This window comes from Pleuronectes platessa, chromosome 13 (genome assembly GCF_947347685.1).
Source record: "Pleuronectes platessa chromosome 13, fPlePla1.1, whole genome shotgun sequence".
Lineage (NCBI taxonomy): Eukaryota > Metazoa > Chordata > Actinopteri > Pleuronectiformes > Pleuronectidae > Pleuronectes > Pleuronectes platessa.
Window position 1 is genome coordinate 15,127,570 of NC_070638.1, and position 13,419 is coordinate 15,140,988.

At 46.8% G+C, this 13,419-nt stretch overlaps 1 protein-coding gene across 1 annotated transcript in view; it reads left to right on the forward strand.

Annotated features, from left to right (window-relative positions):
• kcnn1a (potassium intermediate/small conductance calcium-activated channel, subfamily N, member 1a) overlaps positions 1–13,419 on the forward strand; it is a 71,055-nt gene that overhangs the window by 12,682 nt on the left and 44,954 nt on the right. The window contains exon 3 of the mRNA XM_053439006.1: positions 2,420–2,548. Within this exon, the coding sequence (XP_053294981.1) occupies positions 2,486–2,548 (63 nt within the window). The 5' untranslated portion in view covers positions 2,420–2,485. The remainder of the gene's footprint in view (positions 1–2,419; positions 2,549–13,419) is intronic.

The window sequence follows — 13,419 nt, forward strand, 5'->3', positions numbered from 1 at the left end:
ACACACACACACACACACACACAGACCCTTCCCTCTCTCGTCCCCCCACCCCTCGCTCTCTCTCTTTTTTGCATCCATCACTGTCCGCGGCAATGGACTGCGAAACAAATTTCTATCACTATACATTACAGGTTAAGAAAGGGAGCTGGGAATGTGTTATATATGCCGGGTTCGATTTTTATGTAGTGTCTACGGGCTCGTCCATCATTGCTCCGCCAGCTACCCTCGTCCACCGGGCCCCTGACGAGATGTTGTCTTGGCACCGCTATCAATCACCCCGCACTTGCTCGAGCCCTGTGCCCGATGTGCAGGAGGGGGCATGTGTTGTAGCTGCAGGACACCCGCCCCCCCTCCCTCCTCCCGGCCATGCGCTCCCCTGCCCTCCGCCTCCCCCGCGCCTCCATGACGGAGTCGCCAACACTCACAGTCATTTGTCATTTGAATGGTGGCGTTTAGAGCATGCGTTTTGAATGTGGACCCTTCCTCCCTGCATGACCACTGTAATACTGATCGGGCAATAATTGTGCAGGCCAGTTGGGAAACACCACTCACCCAGGCACTTATACTTGGGTCGGAGCGATTCAGAAAACATGAGGTGTTGACTTTATATGAAATGCGTGTAAACCCCAAGTGTCTGGCATCATAAAAACCAACAGCAGATCACATTATATGGCACTGTGGGTGAAAGTGGTTGGATGACGCTTTGATTTGTGGTCTCCTCGCCTGACACCATTTCACAGAGACCGTGAAGCCATAACCTTTACTGCTCCGCTGCCATAACCTGCGTGTTTACTCTCTCTCTGGCGTCCTCACTATATGATGACATACAGGGTTAAAAAGGCACAGGATGCTGATGCATGTGGCTCCGCATGGCTGATCTGGCTACTGCTAGACTAATCCCTTCCCCTTCAAAGTCGGGCGGATTATGATTTGAGGAATACTCCTTTGCCCTTCACACTCTACGGTGAAAGTCACCAGCATATCAGAGAGCACTGGAGGTAGGGGTTGTTCAGGGGGGTGTTGGGGGGAGAGAGGAATTAATTAGGCCAGATCTCTGTCGCTCTCCACCAGCGCCACAGCCACCCCCATCCCCAGTCCCTCCACTGTTCCATTTAAGTCCCCTCCGTTTAATGTTCTGTGAAATCATGTCCCACTCACCCTAAGAAGTGGAAAAAATCGGACCAGTAATATGCCAGAGGCAGGACTATGGGGTAATTGACCCTTGGTGACATGTGCTAGATGTTGTGGGCTGATGGAGAGCAAGCACATCTGCCCTGCACGTTTCCAACAAACAGACCAAATACAAATTCTCCAAATATTAGTGGGAGAGAATGAGGAGGAGCGAGTTGCACTTCTGTCAAGTAGAAGCTAACCTCGGTGGCTATCGGTTATCGCCTGACGGAAACGGCCAAAAAGTTAGGGCTTGTGGACAGCAGGTATCCGGGCTGTGACTCTGTCCTCCATGTCCCATTCACAGTTAACCATCTGACGTTTCTTTATTTTTCGTAAGTGTCTTCGGTCCAGACAACATGTCAGCTAACGTGTATTTTACAGCTCTCTGCATATACAGGCAGATTATGAATTGATAAAGTAAAAATGTAATTGCTGATGCATTTTGGTCAATGTGTTGCCCAGATCCTGAGACCTGTGAGTAGATGTCAGGCCTGTGGAAGGCTGGCAACATGTCCAGCTTCTACCCTGTTTTTTTCACACTGCATCAGCTGGGAGTGGCTCCAGCAACCCACAACTTTGTGTTTTACCCATTAAACACCCGGAAAATGCAGATGGTGCACTTAGCAATAGACAGGTTATAGACATGTAAACATCACCTTGAATATTTCTGTCCTCAGATTATATTTTGCAAGGTGATTTTCCTTCTACTATTACAGTTTACACTGAGGTGGATCTAATAATAATAATATAATAAAATTACTTTATTTCTTTTGGTAATTCTTCATTTACATGCATGGCTTTATATTGAGAAATGGAAATAAAAGGAAATGATACTGACAGTGACTCTCCAGGGCAGCTGCTAAAAATACTCTACAGCCATAAGGGCTCGGTGAAAAAATACCAGAGAGCAAAATTTAAAATGTCACCATGTCCCTGGAAGGTTAAAACAGATCTGCCAATAGCTGATAGTTGTTCCAGTGAAGATTGTGAACGTGATGTCAGGTTTGAACATATGCAGCCTATGGGTTTGAAATACTGCTTCCTCTGTATATCAGCCAACTCAAGCTGGGTTCATTCTCTGACTAATGCACCTTGTTAAAAATTAAATCAAAGCTGCTTTAATTCCTAAATTATAAATGCATTGTATTTGTCCATTCCCCTCATCTCCACTTCATACTTTAAACATAAATGTTGCATTGTGAATAACAAAAGGGTTGTTTCTTCTGTTGTTTTTTTTTTGGTGAAGCCGGGCAGCAAGGACATCCAGCAAAATGGAGGTGGTCGCACAGAGAGCCAACCTGAAGACAGACGGATGTCAGAGAGAAGCGCTGTGCACACATCCTGGACAAACAGCTGGCCAGATAGAGACAGACAGGTACGCTGACCGACAGACAGGAAGAAGGACATCCACACAATCCAGGCAGAGGAGATGGAGGGTTGACAGACAGGGACAGACCTGCCGCCTCGAGGACACTTTGGCCGTAAGGAGAAGCTAAAGCCTATCCCCCACTGTTTTTGGCGAGTTAGGGCCCTTCAAGAGCAGAGAGAGTGGACGTGCTGTGTTCTTGAGAGTGAGAGAGAGAGAGAGAGATAGAGGAGGGGAGATAGAGAGGGGGAGAGAGAGGTCCGGCATTTTCCAGCAGCACAGATAGCATCTGTTTTTTTTTCTTTTTCATTAGGCCACAAGGCAGCATTATCATCCAGAACATCTGAATTCACCCCCGTCCACTACACTCGCATACCCCTCCAATCATTTCTATGGCACCTCCCTCCGTCCCCTCTTCCTCTCCTCCCCACGTCTCCCTCTCAATCACACAGGGTTTGATTTTGCTCTCTCTTCAACCATTCAGTTTATTTTCAATATCGTTTTGGTTGTTCTTTTCTGGCCAGCGTTGGCTTGAATTCTCTTAAAAGGTGAGAACTTGATTAATCATTGTTACTGGATGTCGAAGCGAGGGCTAAATGTCTTGGAGTGAAACACAGTGAGGGATTCCCACTTCACCGTGCATTAAGAAACACAAACCTGCTTATAACGCAAATCAGGAGAATGGAAGTTAGCTGTGTCAATGATGCAACGATGATGAAACAGCAAACTGTTGTTGGCCTGTTCCTAAGGTTTAATAGCACTTGCACATAAAAAACAACCACATGAATTTATACTGCAGACAAAAAGCAGTGAGAGAGAAACCTGCCTGCAGATACCAAATATTTTTAAATGAGTGGTAACCATGTGAATCTTGAAATAGTCTATTCTTGCACCAAGCTCTTGCCTTATTATTAAATGTTAACTGAACACATTTGGAGAGCATTGATGCGGAATGTTGGTTAAAGAATTCAATCAGGCTTAAACAGCAATATCCCCATTTGATTAGTCTGTTGTGCGGCCATGGGTGTGGTACGTCTGTGGCTAAAAGCTCCAAGGTGTGGCACTATCCTTTTCCTAAATGTTTCCCTCATCACGAGGAACCTCTCTCCGTCCCCTCTGCGGCAGTTTCGTCTGCTCGTGTTTCTCTCTGTAATTATACGCTTCTGAATAAGTGCCTGAGTGAATAATGCAACCAGCTGGAGGAGTCCTCGCTGACGCCTGTGGGTGTGTGTGGGTGTGTGTGTGTGTGTGTGTGTGTGTCTCTGTCTCTCGTGGTATGGTAGGCTATGCCCAGGTCTCCCCCTGCCGTGTGACCTGCAGGTGACGGGGAAACCTGCCATCAATGTGCCCGGAAAGCCTCGACGCCAACATGGCAGCATGAGCTAAAAATAAATCCGCTGGTGATAAATAATAAAGCCTCTGCCCATATGCCGAGCTTCCCTCTCCTTTCCTCCCAGTTTCAGTGTGTGTGTGTTTGTGGGTCTGCTGCTAATTGTACGACTTAATTTGTAGGGTGTGTTGTAAAGAAGTGTAAGTGCTGCCGGCTGGTAATGGTGTGGCATTAGATGGATTTTGAGAATTCTAAATGCACACGACCAAAGAATATCAGATGTAAAAGGATTAAAAAGGTAATCCCCTAAAATTAAAGACATTTTGATTGTAGCTTCTAATTTAACTATGTTGTATAGTATTTAACTATATAACCTAATGTCTGACAAAACAATACGAGCCAAACAGCATAAAAAAAAGCACATATTTATTTCACACATCCAACAAACAAGCTGTACCTCAGTATATCTTTGTACAACTTAATAGAATACGTTTAATGTAAATAAATACTCATGATTTTAGTTTTTTAAAGGTTAAATTAAGTATTAAGATTAAACACCATCAGGTCTACATGTCCATAGCCTGTTTAAATTCATCCCTAACCAATAAATAGGCTTATTATATTGCTTAATTGTGACTTCATTGCCATGGAACAAAGACAAATGGCTAACAGATGTGATATATAGGCCTGTAAAATCTATATAACAGCTGTGAATATATATACAGCAGCCTATACTATAAATCTAAATGCCGTTGCAGGTTTATTATTATATGTTCTTTTTTCCCCCTCCAGAACACTCTTCCTGATCAGCCTCTTCATTCCCCACACTATAATTACACACTGTATAATTCTGCATGATTTCTTCTCTGCGCCCCGTCTTATTCATTGAAGACATGACGTTAAAATGATAATAATAAAAAATAAAAGGATGGTAAATCAGGGAAAGCAGTACCGTCCAGTGTGGAGACAATGACACGGCGCTCCCTTTTTTCTCCCCCTGGCTGTCTGGTCACGATTCAAAGCCCCTCGCAGCGGGGATCTTTGTGTTGATGCTGCTGCAGCTCTGGTCTGCATGGGAACCCCCCCCCCCCCCTCCCTCTTTCTCCTCTCCTTCCTCCTCTTTCTCCTCTCCTCCATCCCTGCCTCTTCTCCATCCCACCCGCCCCTCTACCCCTGCTACTCTGTCTTCCTCCCTCCTCCTCCTCCTCCTCCTGCTGCCTTCTCCTCTTCTTTCTTTCTCTCCTCCACCCACGCTCGGCTCTCCGAGACCAGCGGGCTAAAAATAGCATCAGGAATCCCCGCATCAATTCAGGGGAAGGAGGAGGAGGGGAGGAGGAGGAGGAGGATGTGAGTGTGTGTGTGTTTGCTTGCTTGCTTGAGTGTGTGTGTGTGTGTGTGTATGTGGGGAAGGCAGCGCACACAAGGTCATAAAACCGCCCTCCAGTGCTTTTCTTGATTTGTCACAGTTCCCATCAGCGTTGCTACCCTCTTCTGTTTCTTCTTCTTACCATGTCAGATTTGATTTTATTGTCCCGAATTGATAAAAAGTCCAAATTGTATCGATCCCTCGTAAATCACATTAAACGCCCCCCACCTCCCTATAATTAATTTCATGACACAGAGGTGGAAATGAGATTTGACTGCAAAAAAAAAAAAAAAAAAAGAAATATATCAAAAATAGAAAAAAGAGAAAGGACTTTACATGTATGGGGGAAAGCAGGTTTTTATCATTGCAGGAGGAGGAGAGGAGAGAAAAATAGAGGGGGATAGAAAGAAGAGGGAGCAGCCATTAGCTGTAACAATAAGCTGGAGAAATTCAGAGCGTGTATATTCCTGCTTTTTCTATACAAGCGACAGGAGGCTGCAATGACTGGGAGAGCCCCTGTTCTTGGTGAGGGACCATTGATTGTCCTGCTGTCATTTATAATCATTGTTGATGTGCCTTCTCCAAGCAGAGAGGCTGCATGTGCATCCTCCATCTGGTAAAAGGTACGTCCTTTCCTTTCCTTCTCTCCTCTCCTCTGCTCTCTCTCTGTCACTTCCTCGTCGCCTTGCCTTGCATTTCATCCTCCTTTCTGCGGCTGTGAATAGATTGCATGATGAAATTGCAATTGCAGGCTTTAATATCTGTAGCTAATAACCTTTACAGCATTTTCACACCTAACAGCACAAGTGAATGACTTCTTCTTTTTTAGCAAGGGGCTGATTCTTATCTGTCAGAGCTACACCTTGAGGGAACAGGACTGGATCTGTGTTTCTGCTGAGCAGTGCAGTGGAATATAGAGGGATTTCCCTCTGCATTGGATTAGTTGCCGCCGTGCTGCCTACGTACAGTATTTTAGTCCTCGTGCAAATATAGCAAAATGATCAATCTAAGCGGAAAACGCATCTTAGAGTCTGTTTTTCATGAAATGGTTTCTGAAGGCTGTTTCATGCTTTATATAGCGTAGAGTGTACAGTGTGTCTCTGCCTGCTGCTGGTGAATATAGGGGGTCAGTTGGTCATCTCCTTTGTGTGTGTGGCAGCTCTGATGATGAGACAGGGGCCGAGTCTTTGAACCTTTGCATTAGTGATGAGCTTTCTCCTCTCTTTATCTCTCATCACCATATTTTACAAACTGGGCAAACGTGGCCTCTCTTGTCAAACGCTGGTCCCATCCGCCCACACAGGTATGCACACGTGTATGAGTCACATGTTAGAACACACACACACACACACAATGTCATAACAGTCTTGCAGCGACAGACACATACATACACTAGACTTTGTTATAAATGAACCTTGCTCTGTTTTTTTCCCTCTTTCTCTTTGTCCGCTTCAAATCCCCTCGTCATCAACGGCTCCATTTTGTTCAGGGACATCATTGTACTCTGTGAACACAGGTTGATGGTCCGATGCTTCTGTGAAGGCCCCGCCACAGACAAAAACCAAGCAGGTGTCTGTTGCTGCGTAGCAAGAATATGTCATGTACAGCCAGAAAGCCCAGAGACGCTTCTGTCTGTGCTGCATCAACGCCGCTGCCACACCTTGATTTGAGGCAGGAGAGAGTTTGACTTGTGGCGTTTTAAAGCCAGTGAGATCATATCTCAGATACACAAGTGATAGGAAATGAGAAACACATCTTTGCTTATGCTTTGAATCTATTAGGATTGGTCTTTTTCATTGTGTCTATTGGAAGATTTTAGTTTATGATTTTCTTTTAGTGCTGTTGTCTTGCTTAATAATTTGGTTAGTCTTGTGGAAATAAATACTAATGACAATATGATTTCCCCCATATTTCAATTCATTTACTACCAAAATTACAAATAAGGGTAAATACTTATCTTACCTTATATTGTAGTAAATTCATAGATCGGTGGTGGTGTGTGTTTTGGCATGTGTGGTGGGGGGGGGGGGGGGGGGGGGGGGGGCGGGGCACTTTGTGTGGACTAAGGTGACTAATTGCCCTCTTGTTCGTCCTCTGAGGTGCATGAGAACACTTGCCTCTCTGCTCCTCTCAGTTTATGACTGCGTGTCAGAATTACCCAGGATGCCTCTTGAGTATCCCCCTTATTCCTTTCAATGGGATCTCATCACATCTCGTCTCGGATGTTGCCTGGCATGCTCGTGCATTACAGCTGCCGCCTCCGTGTCCCACTTTATCATTCCCTGCACCTTGGCTTTCCTTGTGGCAGTAATAGAAAACACTTCATCACAGTCGTCCGCCTTGCGCCGCTCTTTCCACTCATTTTGGGGACTTTGGGACGCTCACATGTCAGCTGATATATAACGATGACTCCTGCCGTACCTGCCTCTTCCTGAATGATGGCAAAGATGCTTAGTCATTTGAGTAGCGGGCGCAAATCTAACTAATGATCTGAGCTGTCAGAGATAAATTCCACCTTTGGGCGCAGGGCCCTGCCCCCGCCGCCGCTGTGTCAGGCACGCCTGTGTCTACCGAATGTGCCGTCTGGAGCCTGCCCTCGGTATCATCTCACAGCGGCTGCACTGAGCGAGCCTGCACCCGGGTTGAGTCACGACTCGGCTCTTATCTCTAGGATCACAGGTTGTTTATCGTGTGAGGAGCATATCAGCGTTTACACAGACCAGCCGCATCAGTCCAGCTGAATATGTGTCACATTAGTCACTAGTCACTGCTGCATCGTGGCCTGCCTTCGCTCCCACAGCCTCAAACTCACTCTATCCTTGAGGCATAAGTCCAGTTAGTCATAGCTGAGAGAGATGACAGCCATGACATGCTGTCTAATTCAAGATGGCTGCCTTCCACTCCTTGGCCAACACACTGCAAGGCAAACAAAAACAATGTAGACTCTCACTTTGCTCTGGATTGCATTCAGAGCCGAGGGGACATCCTCTGCTGTGTTTGTAGCAACACATGTACACTTTGGTTTCTTCCGTCCTTGTGTTTCTACCTCTACTTTGTGTTTGGCCTGGAGATTCAGCAGTAAATGTTACTTTGTGGCAGTAATTTAGAAGGCACATAAAGTCAAAGGCATCCTCACTTGCTATGACGTGCTATGTCCAAACTAAAGTGGATACACAAAACTCTGAAGGCCTCATTATTATAGTTTAACATAGCTTCAAATTGTAAACAAACAAATAACCCTGTAATACGCTATTGTACAGTATTATATCACATTAAAACAGAATTGGAGATTATGAATTAGTCAGATAAATTGTCAACAATTTGTGTTATTAATGGCTTAAGAAAATTATCCAATTTAAAACAGTCATTGGTGTCTCTGAGCAACACATCCCAGCCCTAATGGTTGGGCCTAAGTGACAGCACTTGATTTAAACATGTGAGTGCACCGTTCAGATTGATAATCAGAGTAAGAGTGAGATCCCCAGACCTCTGAGAGGCACAGAACTGACTGTTGGACTGGATATTATTTAAACACGTATACACTTATCTCCCTGTTTTAAGATAATTGGCTGATCTCTGTACCTGTGTGTAATTATTTTTGGTGTTCTTGGCAGTAAAACACATTTTCTTTTCAAGTTAACTCTTTTGGTCTCTTCTGTATTGGTGCACCTTCTCTTTTCAGACATGTCTCCCTCTCTGTCCTGTTGCTCACATGTGATCACACACACAGGAATGTGCACGCTATCGGTTTCTCCTTGTCCTTCCCTCACGCACACACTCACACATCTCCCTGTGTCGCCCTGCTTGGTTTTCTCTTTCTGTGTAACTACAGGCTCCTTATCTACTTCCTATGTTACGTGCTGCAGCCGCCGGTCTCCACCATGTTTGCTCCTCCACCATTTGAATGTGACAGATCTTCCGCTGCTCGTGCCTCCAGCAGCCAACAGGGACAGCGGCACACAGTATGCTTTTTTCACACGGCCGGAGTCGGCCAAGTTTGGAACACATCCAAGCGGCACTAAATTCTGGTGGCAGTTTTTGCTAGAAAGAGTCCGTTTGAGTGAGCAGCATTATTATGATTGTGGGTATGTGGGACGTGCAGAGGGGCATATATGGCTCTTTGGTGAATGAGTGTGTGGGGCATTTGTGTGCGTGTGTCCATTAGTTGTAAAGTTTGATTTAATTATTCATGTGGAAGCAGAAACATTGCTTCCCAAACCAGCAAATGAAACTCCATCTCGCCAGGGAACTCACACAGGTCACAGCGACCAATTACTTAATGAAAATGATCGGGTTTCTAACGCGGCCCTGGCCGGAGCTCCGTATGCTCCCGATTCCTGCTTCGCTTCACGTGGCCATAAAAGAGAGTGTGCATCAGCTTTCTTCCAGTGGTTAGATAAAGTGTGCCACCGCTGCAGTCTTTAGACGCATCAAAACTCCAAAGGGCTGAGACAGCTTTAAGGAGAGGATTATTACTTATTAAGAATGGCTAATGTATGATGTAAAAGTTGGCTCCTTCTCCATCTCTATCCAATCCTGTCTCTTTGGCTCAGCCTCAACTCCTCTCTCCCCCTCTAAAATGAAGTGTTTGTGTGGTTTAGGCCCAAATTTCCTCATGCTCACCCGTTCTTGCGCAGCTTGAAGATGAGAAGGATGTAGACAGGTTACAGAGAGTCCTCCTTCTTTGCAAAAATGAACTCGTAAAGGCCTGTGTTCTGCATTCAAATGCAACAAGTAACTTGCACAGAAGAATAGGTTTGGAGTTGAGGTTTAAATTTGTTCCACGGAGTTGGACCTTCACCACAGCTCTTATAATCTAGTTCTCTCATCACTCTTCTAAATTGTTATGTGTTTAATAATTTAACTGTTACTTCAGCACAAAGACCCCTTAATTCTAAAATGGAAAGACCACCATGCTTTTACCGTTTTAGCTGCACCACCATGAAATGAACGCTCAGTAATTTATCTGAGCTCGTGCCATATTATAAACTAAAGCTTTCAAAACCCTGTACTTCTTTCATGAGGCCTTTATTAGAACCTGTCACTCTGGTTGTTTTATGTTGTTTCTTTGTTTTATTTATAGATTTCTGACCATTCTCTGACATTCCTCAAGGGAATTAATCTGTGAAGTCCCACTTTGTGTTACTGCCCCCCCCCCCCCCCCCCCCCCCCCAGTTCACCATGAAACACTGTGGATCATAGATTTTTGTTCACAATCTTTCGGTTTTAAGATTTTAAGTGAACAGGACTAAAATAAGAAAGATTTTTTTATTTTTTTTTCAATTTGCATATGGGAAGGTAAGTTTGTTTTATTAACTAGACAAAAAAAGTGCTTTCCACAAAATATATAAGACATCAAGACAAATTATAAATGCATGACGATACAGAAAATAAGAATTTAAAAAAGGAATTTAAAAGAGTCGCATAGAGAATAATAAATGAATAGATGATATAACAGTTAAAATAAGTGTAGGAAATAAGTAATTATTTGATGTAGGAAAAGGCATTGGCAGGATATTATCCAGCATTGATTTAAAAGTACTATGAGCTGCAGCAGACCTGCACGTCACTGGGACTTGGATCCTAAACGCAGCTTCTTCATGTTCAGAGTTGACTCTGGGGACACAGAGCAGACCTGTTGACGGGTCTGCATGGAAAGCTATTTTGGCCCATCCAGTACTTAAAACTCAAGCCTATTAAGAAATTTCAAATCCTCAGAGCTGTGAGACATTTCTGACCCTCGTCAGATGGACAGTTGTCCGTCCTCTGGCTACTTGACACCGCAACAGAAGCTATTTTAGATGGCGGACAGCGCCGGCTGCGCCCGGTCTGTCTCTCTGTCTCTATCTACAGCCGCTGTGAGAGGGAAGCCTTGTGTGTTTCTCTGAGATCATGCAACACAAACACACACACACACGCACACGCACACACACGCACCCACTGAACCGACTGCAGGATCTGTATGCAGCACCCATTCTAAATATTTCTGCCTGGTAATACAAAACCAGGCATATTCTGATCAATTATTAAATACCACACTGGGGCATGGGCTGTACATGGCATGAGGTAATCCTTGTACAGCCCCGCTCATTGTAATGCTCCTCTATTGGCCAACAAGTGGAAATGTGCTTAAATACTCTGTGATTATTGTTCCCTCTCGCACATTTTGAAATGCTGACACTTCCTGGACGTATAAGTTAATGTAATGAGTCCGGGTTGATCATAAACTCGGGGTATATCCAGACAAAGCATAATGTTTGGCAGGCCTGTGGATGTGTTTGGGTGACGTCGCAGTAAAAGTGATTTCTGATTATGCAGGGTGGTTATGGCAACATTGACAGAGTCGATCTATCGGGTCCACAGTGGATTATGGTGATCGACCATGTGAGGTGGATTTAAACACCTGTCTACATGCACAGTCCCGTTCTTGTAACCCCCTTAAAAAAGAGTGATCGATCCGCTGCAACCTGTGCGCATAAAGCGGCCAATGGAGCGATATTCAGTCGAAGGCGGTGTTTTGGCTGTACAGTGACGTTTTAAGGCAGGTCCCGGTCAAACCTTCCAATGATACAAGTCGGTCCTATTCTGCTGGGACCGATCGCGATGAGCGGGTGTCGGAGCTGTGCACGGCAAAGGAGCGACCACAGCGAGACGCGGCGATCAGGGGGATGCGGCATCGGTGCGCGGGAGCTGTCCATCAGCACCAGACGCCCGACGAGAAGCCAGCGAGCAGCAAGAAGAGCCGCGACCCAGACGCGCCTGTTTTCAGCCTGCCGCCCCCGCCCTCTTCTCACCACCACCGAGACCGCACTCCGACCACCGCCGCCCAGCGCCAGAGCCTCCAGGAGCTCCCCTGTCTGAGCCAGCCCACCGGGAGACCCGTGCACAGCGGCGACCCTCCACCCCTGGCGCGATACGACACCGCCCAGCGACCTTCACACCGAGCCAGTGAACCCAGCACCGGGCAGCCGGCGCACCTGCAGCAGGATCCCTGGGCCCCGGCCGGCTCCCAGCAGCAGCAGCCGCCGCCGCCGCAGACGCAGGAGAAGCCGCCTGTTTTTCCGAGCTGCCACTGCAGTTTTTCCGAGCAGGAGGCGAGCCTTTCACAAAACCAGCACCATCCTGTCGTTCCTCTCCCACCGCAGCCCTCCCCACCTTTTCTGCCGCCTATACCGCCACCGCCGACCTCCTCCTCCTCCTCCTCTCTGCTGATTTCCAGAGAATCTAAAAGGGGGGATCGTCTCCAAAGCAGCGCTAATAATTACTACCAACAGGCAAGCATCGTGGAACGCTGCAGGGGAGGAGGAGGAGCAGGAGGGCACCGAGACCACAGGCAGTTGCAACAGCAACAGCAGCAGCAGCAGCAACACAGTAATGTAAGACTCAAACAGAGTGACCCCTCCCCTGACGGAATCCGTGCAAACTCACAGAAAGGGCGCTCTTTAAATGTATGTGAGTCAACCGAGGCTAACAGGAGAGCACTCGAGTCTCAGGACCTGCAGCAGCAGCAGATCCCGCAATTACGAGCGCAGCAACAGCTACTGGTGGGGAGCAGCTTGCCTATCAACTACTGCGCCAGCAGCTCAGGAGAGCTATGTAGGACTCACCAGGCTCCACTGCTGCAGCAGCAACAGCAAGAGCAGCAGCAGCAGCGGCAGCAGCAACAAGGTGCACTGGAGCTCTGTCCCCAGCGTCCGCAGCAGCAGCAGCAGCAGCAGCAGCACTGTGAACAAGACCGCAATAAGTCTGGGAGGATCGGCGAGCAGGCGCAGCCACACAGCCGCGACACGCGCTTCACCCCCCCGGTAACACAACAGGCGTACGCGGGGAACTCTTCGGCGACCGGGAGCAACAGCAGCAAAGACAGCCCCAACTACGGCTCCAGCTATCACCTGTGGCCGGAGAGCCCGCATAAAGGCGAGGAGAGGATACGCATCGACCTCCATCAGGTAGCCTGGATTTTTGCACATTTCCCCGGTGCCGTGTCTCCGTTAATTCCCCCCCCCCCCCCCCCCCGTGATAAAAACAAAGTGGTTTAAACGTTTTCACTCAATGACCACGCCTGTCATATGGGTTTGATAGAACATTAGCCTGTATGTGTGTGTGTGTTCGTGCGCGTGTTTTGTTTGTGTGTAGCCTGCATGTGAAGGCGGGTGTTTGGATCGTCATTGCTTCTCCCCCACC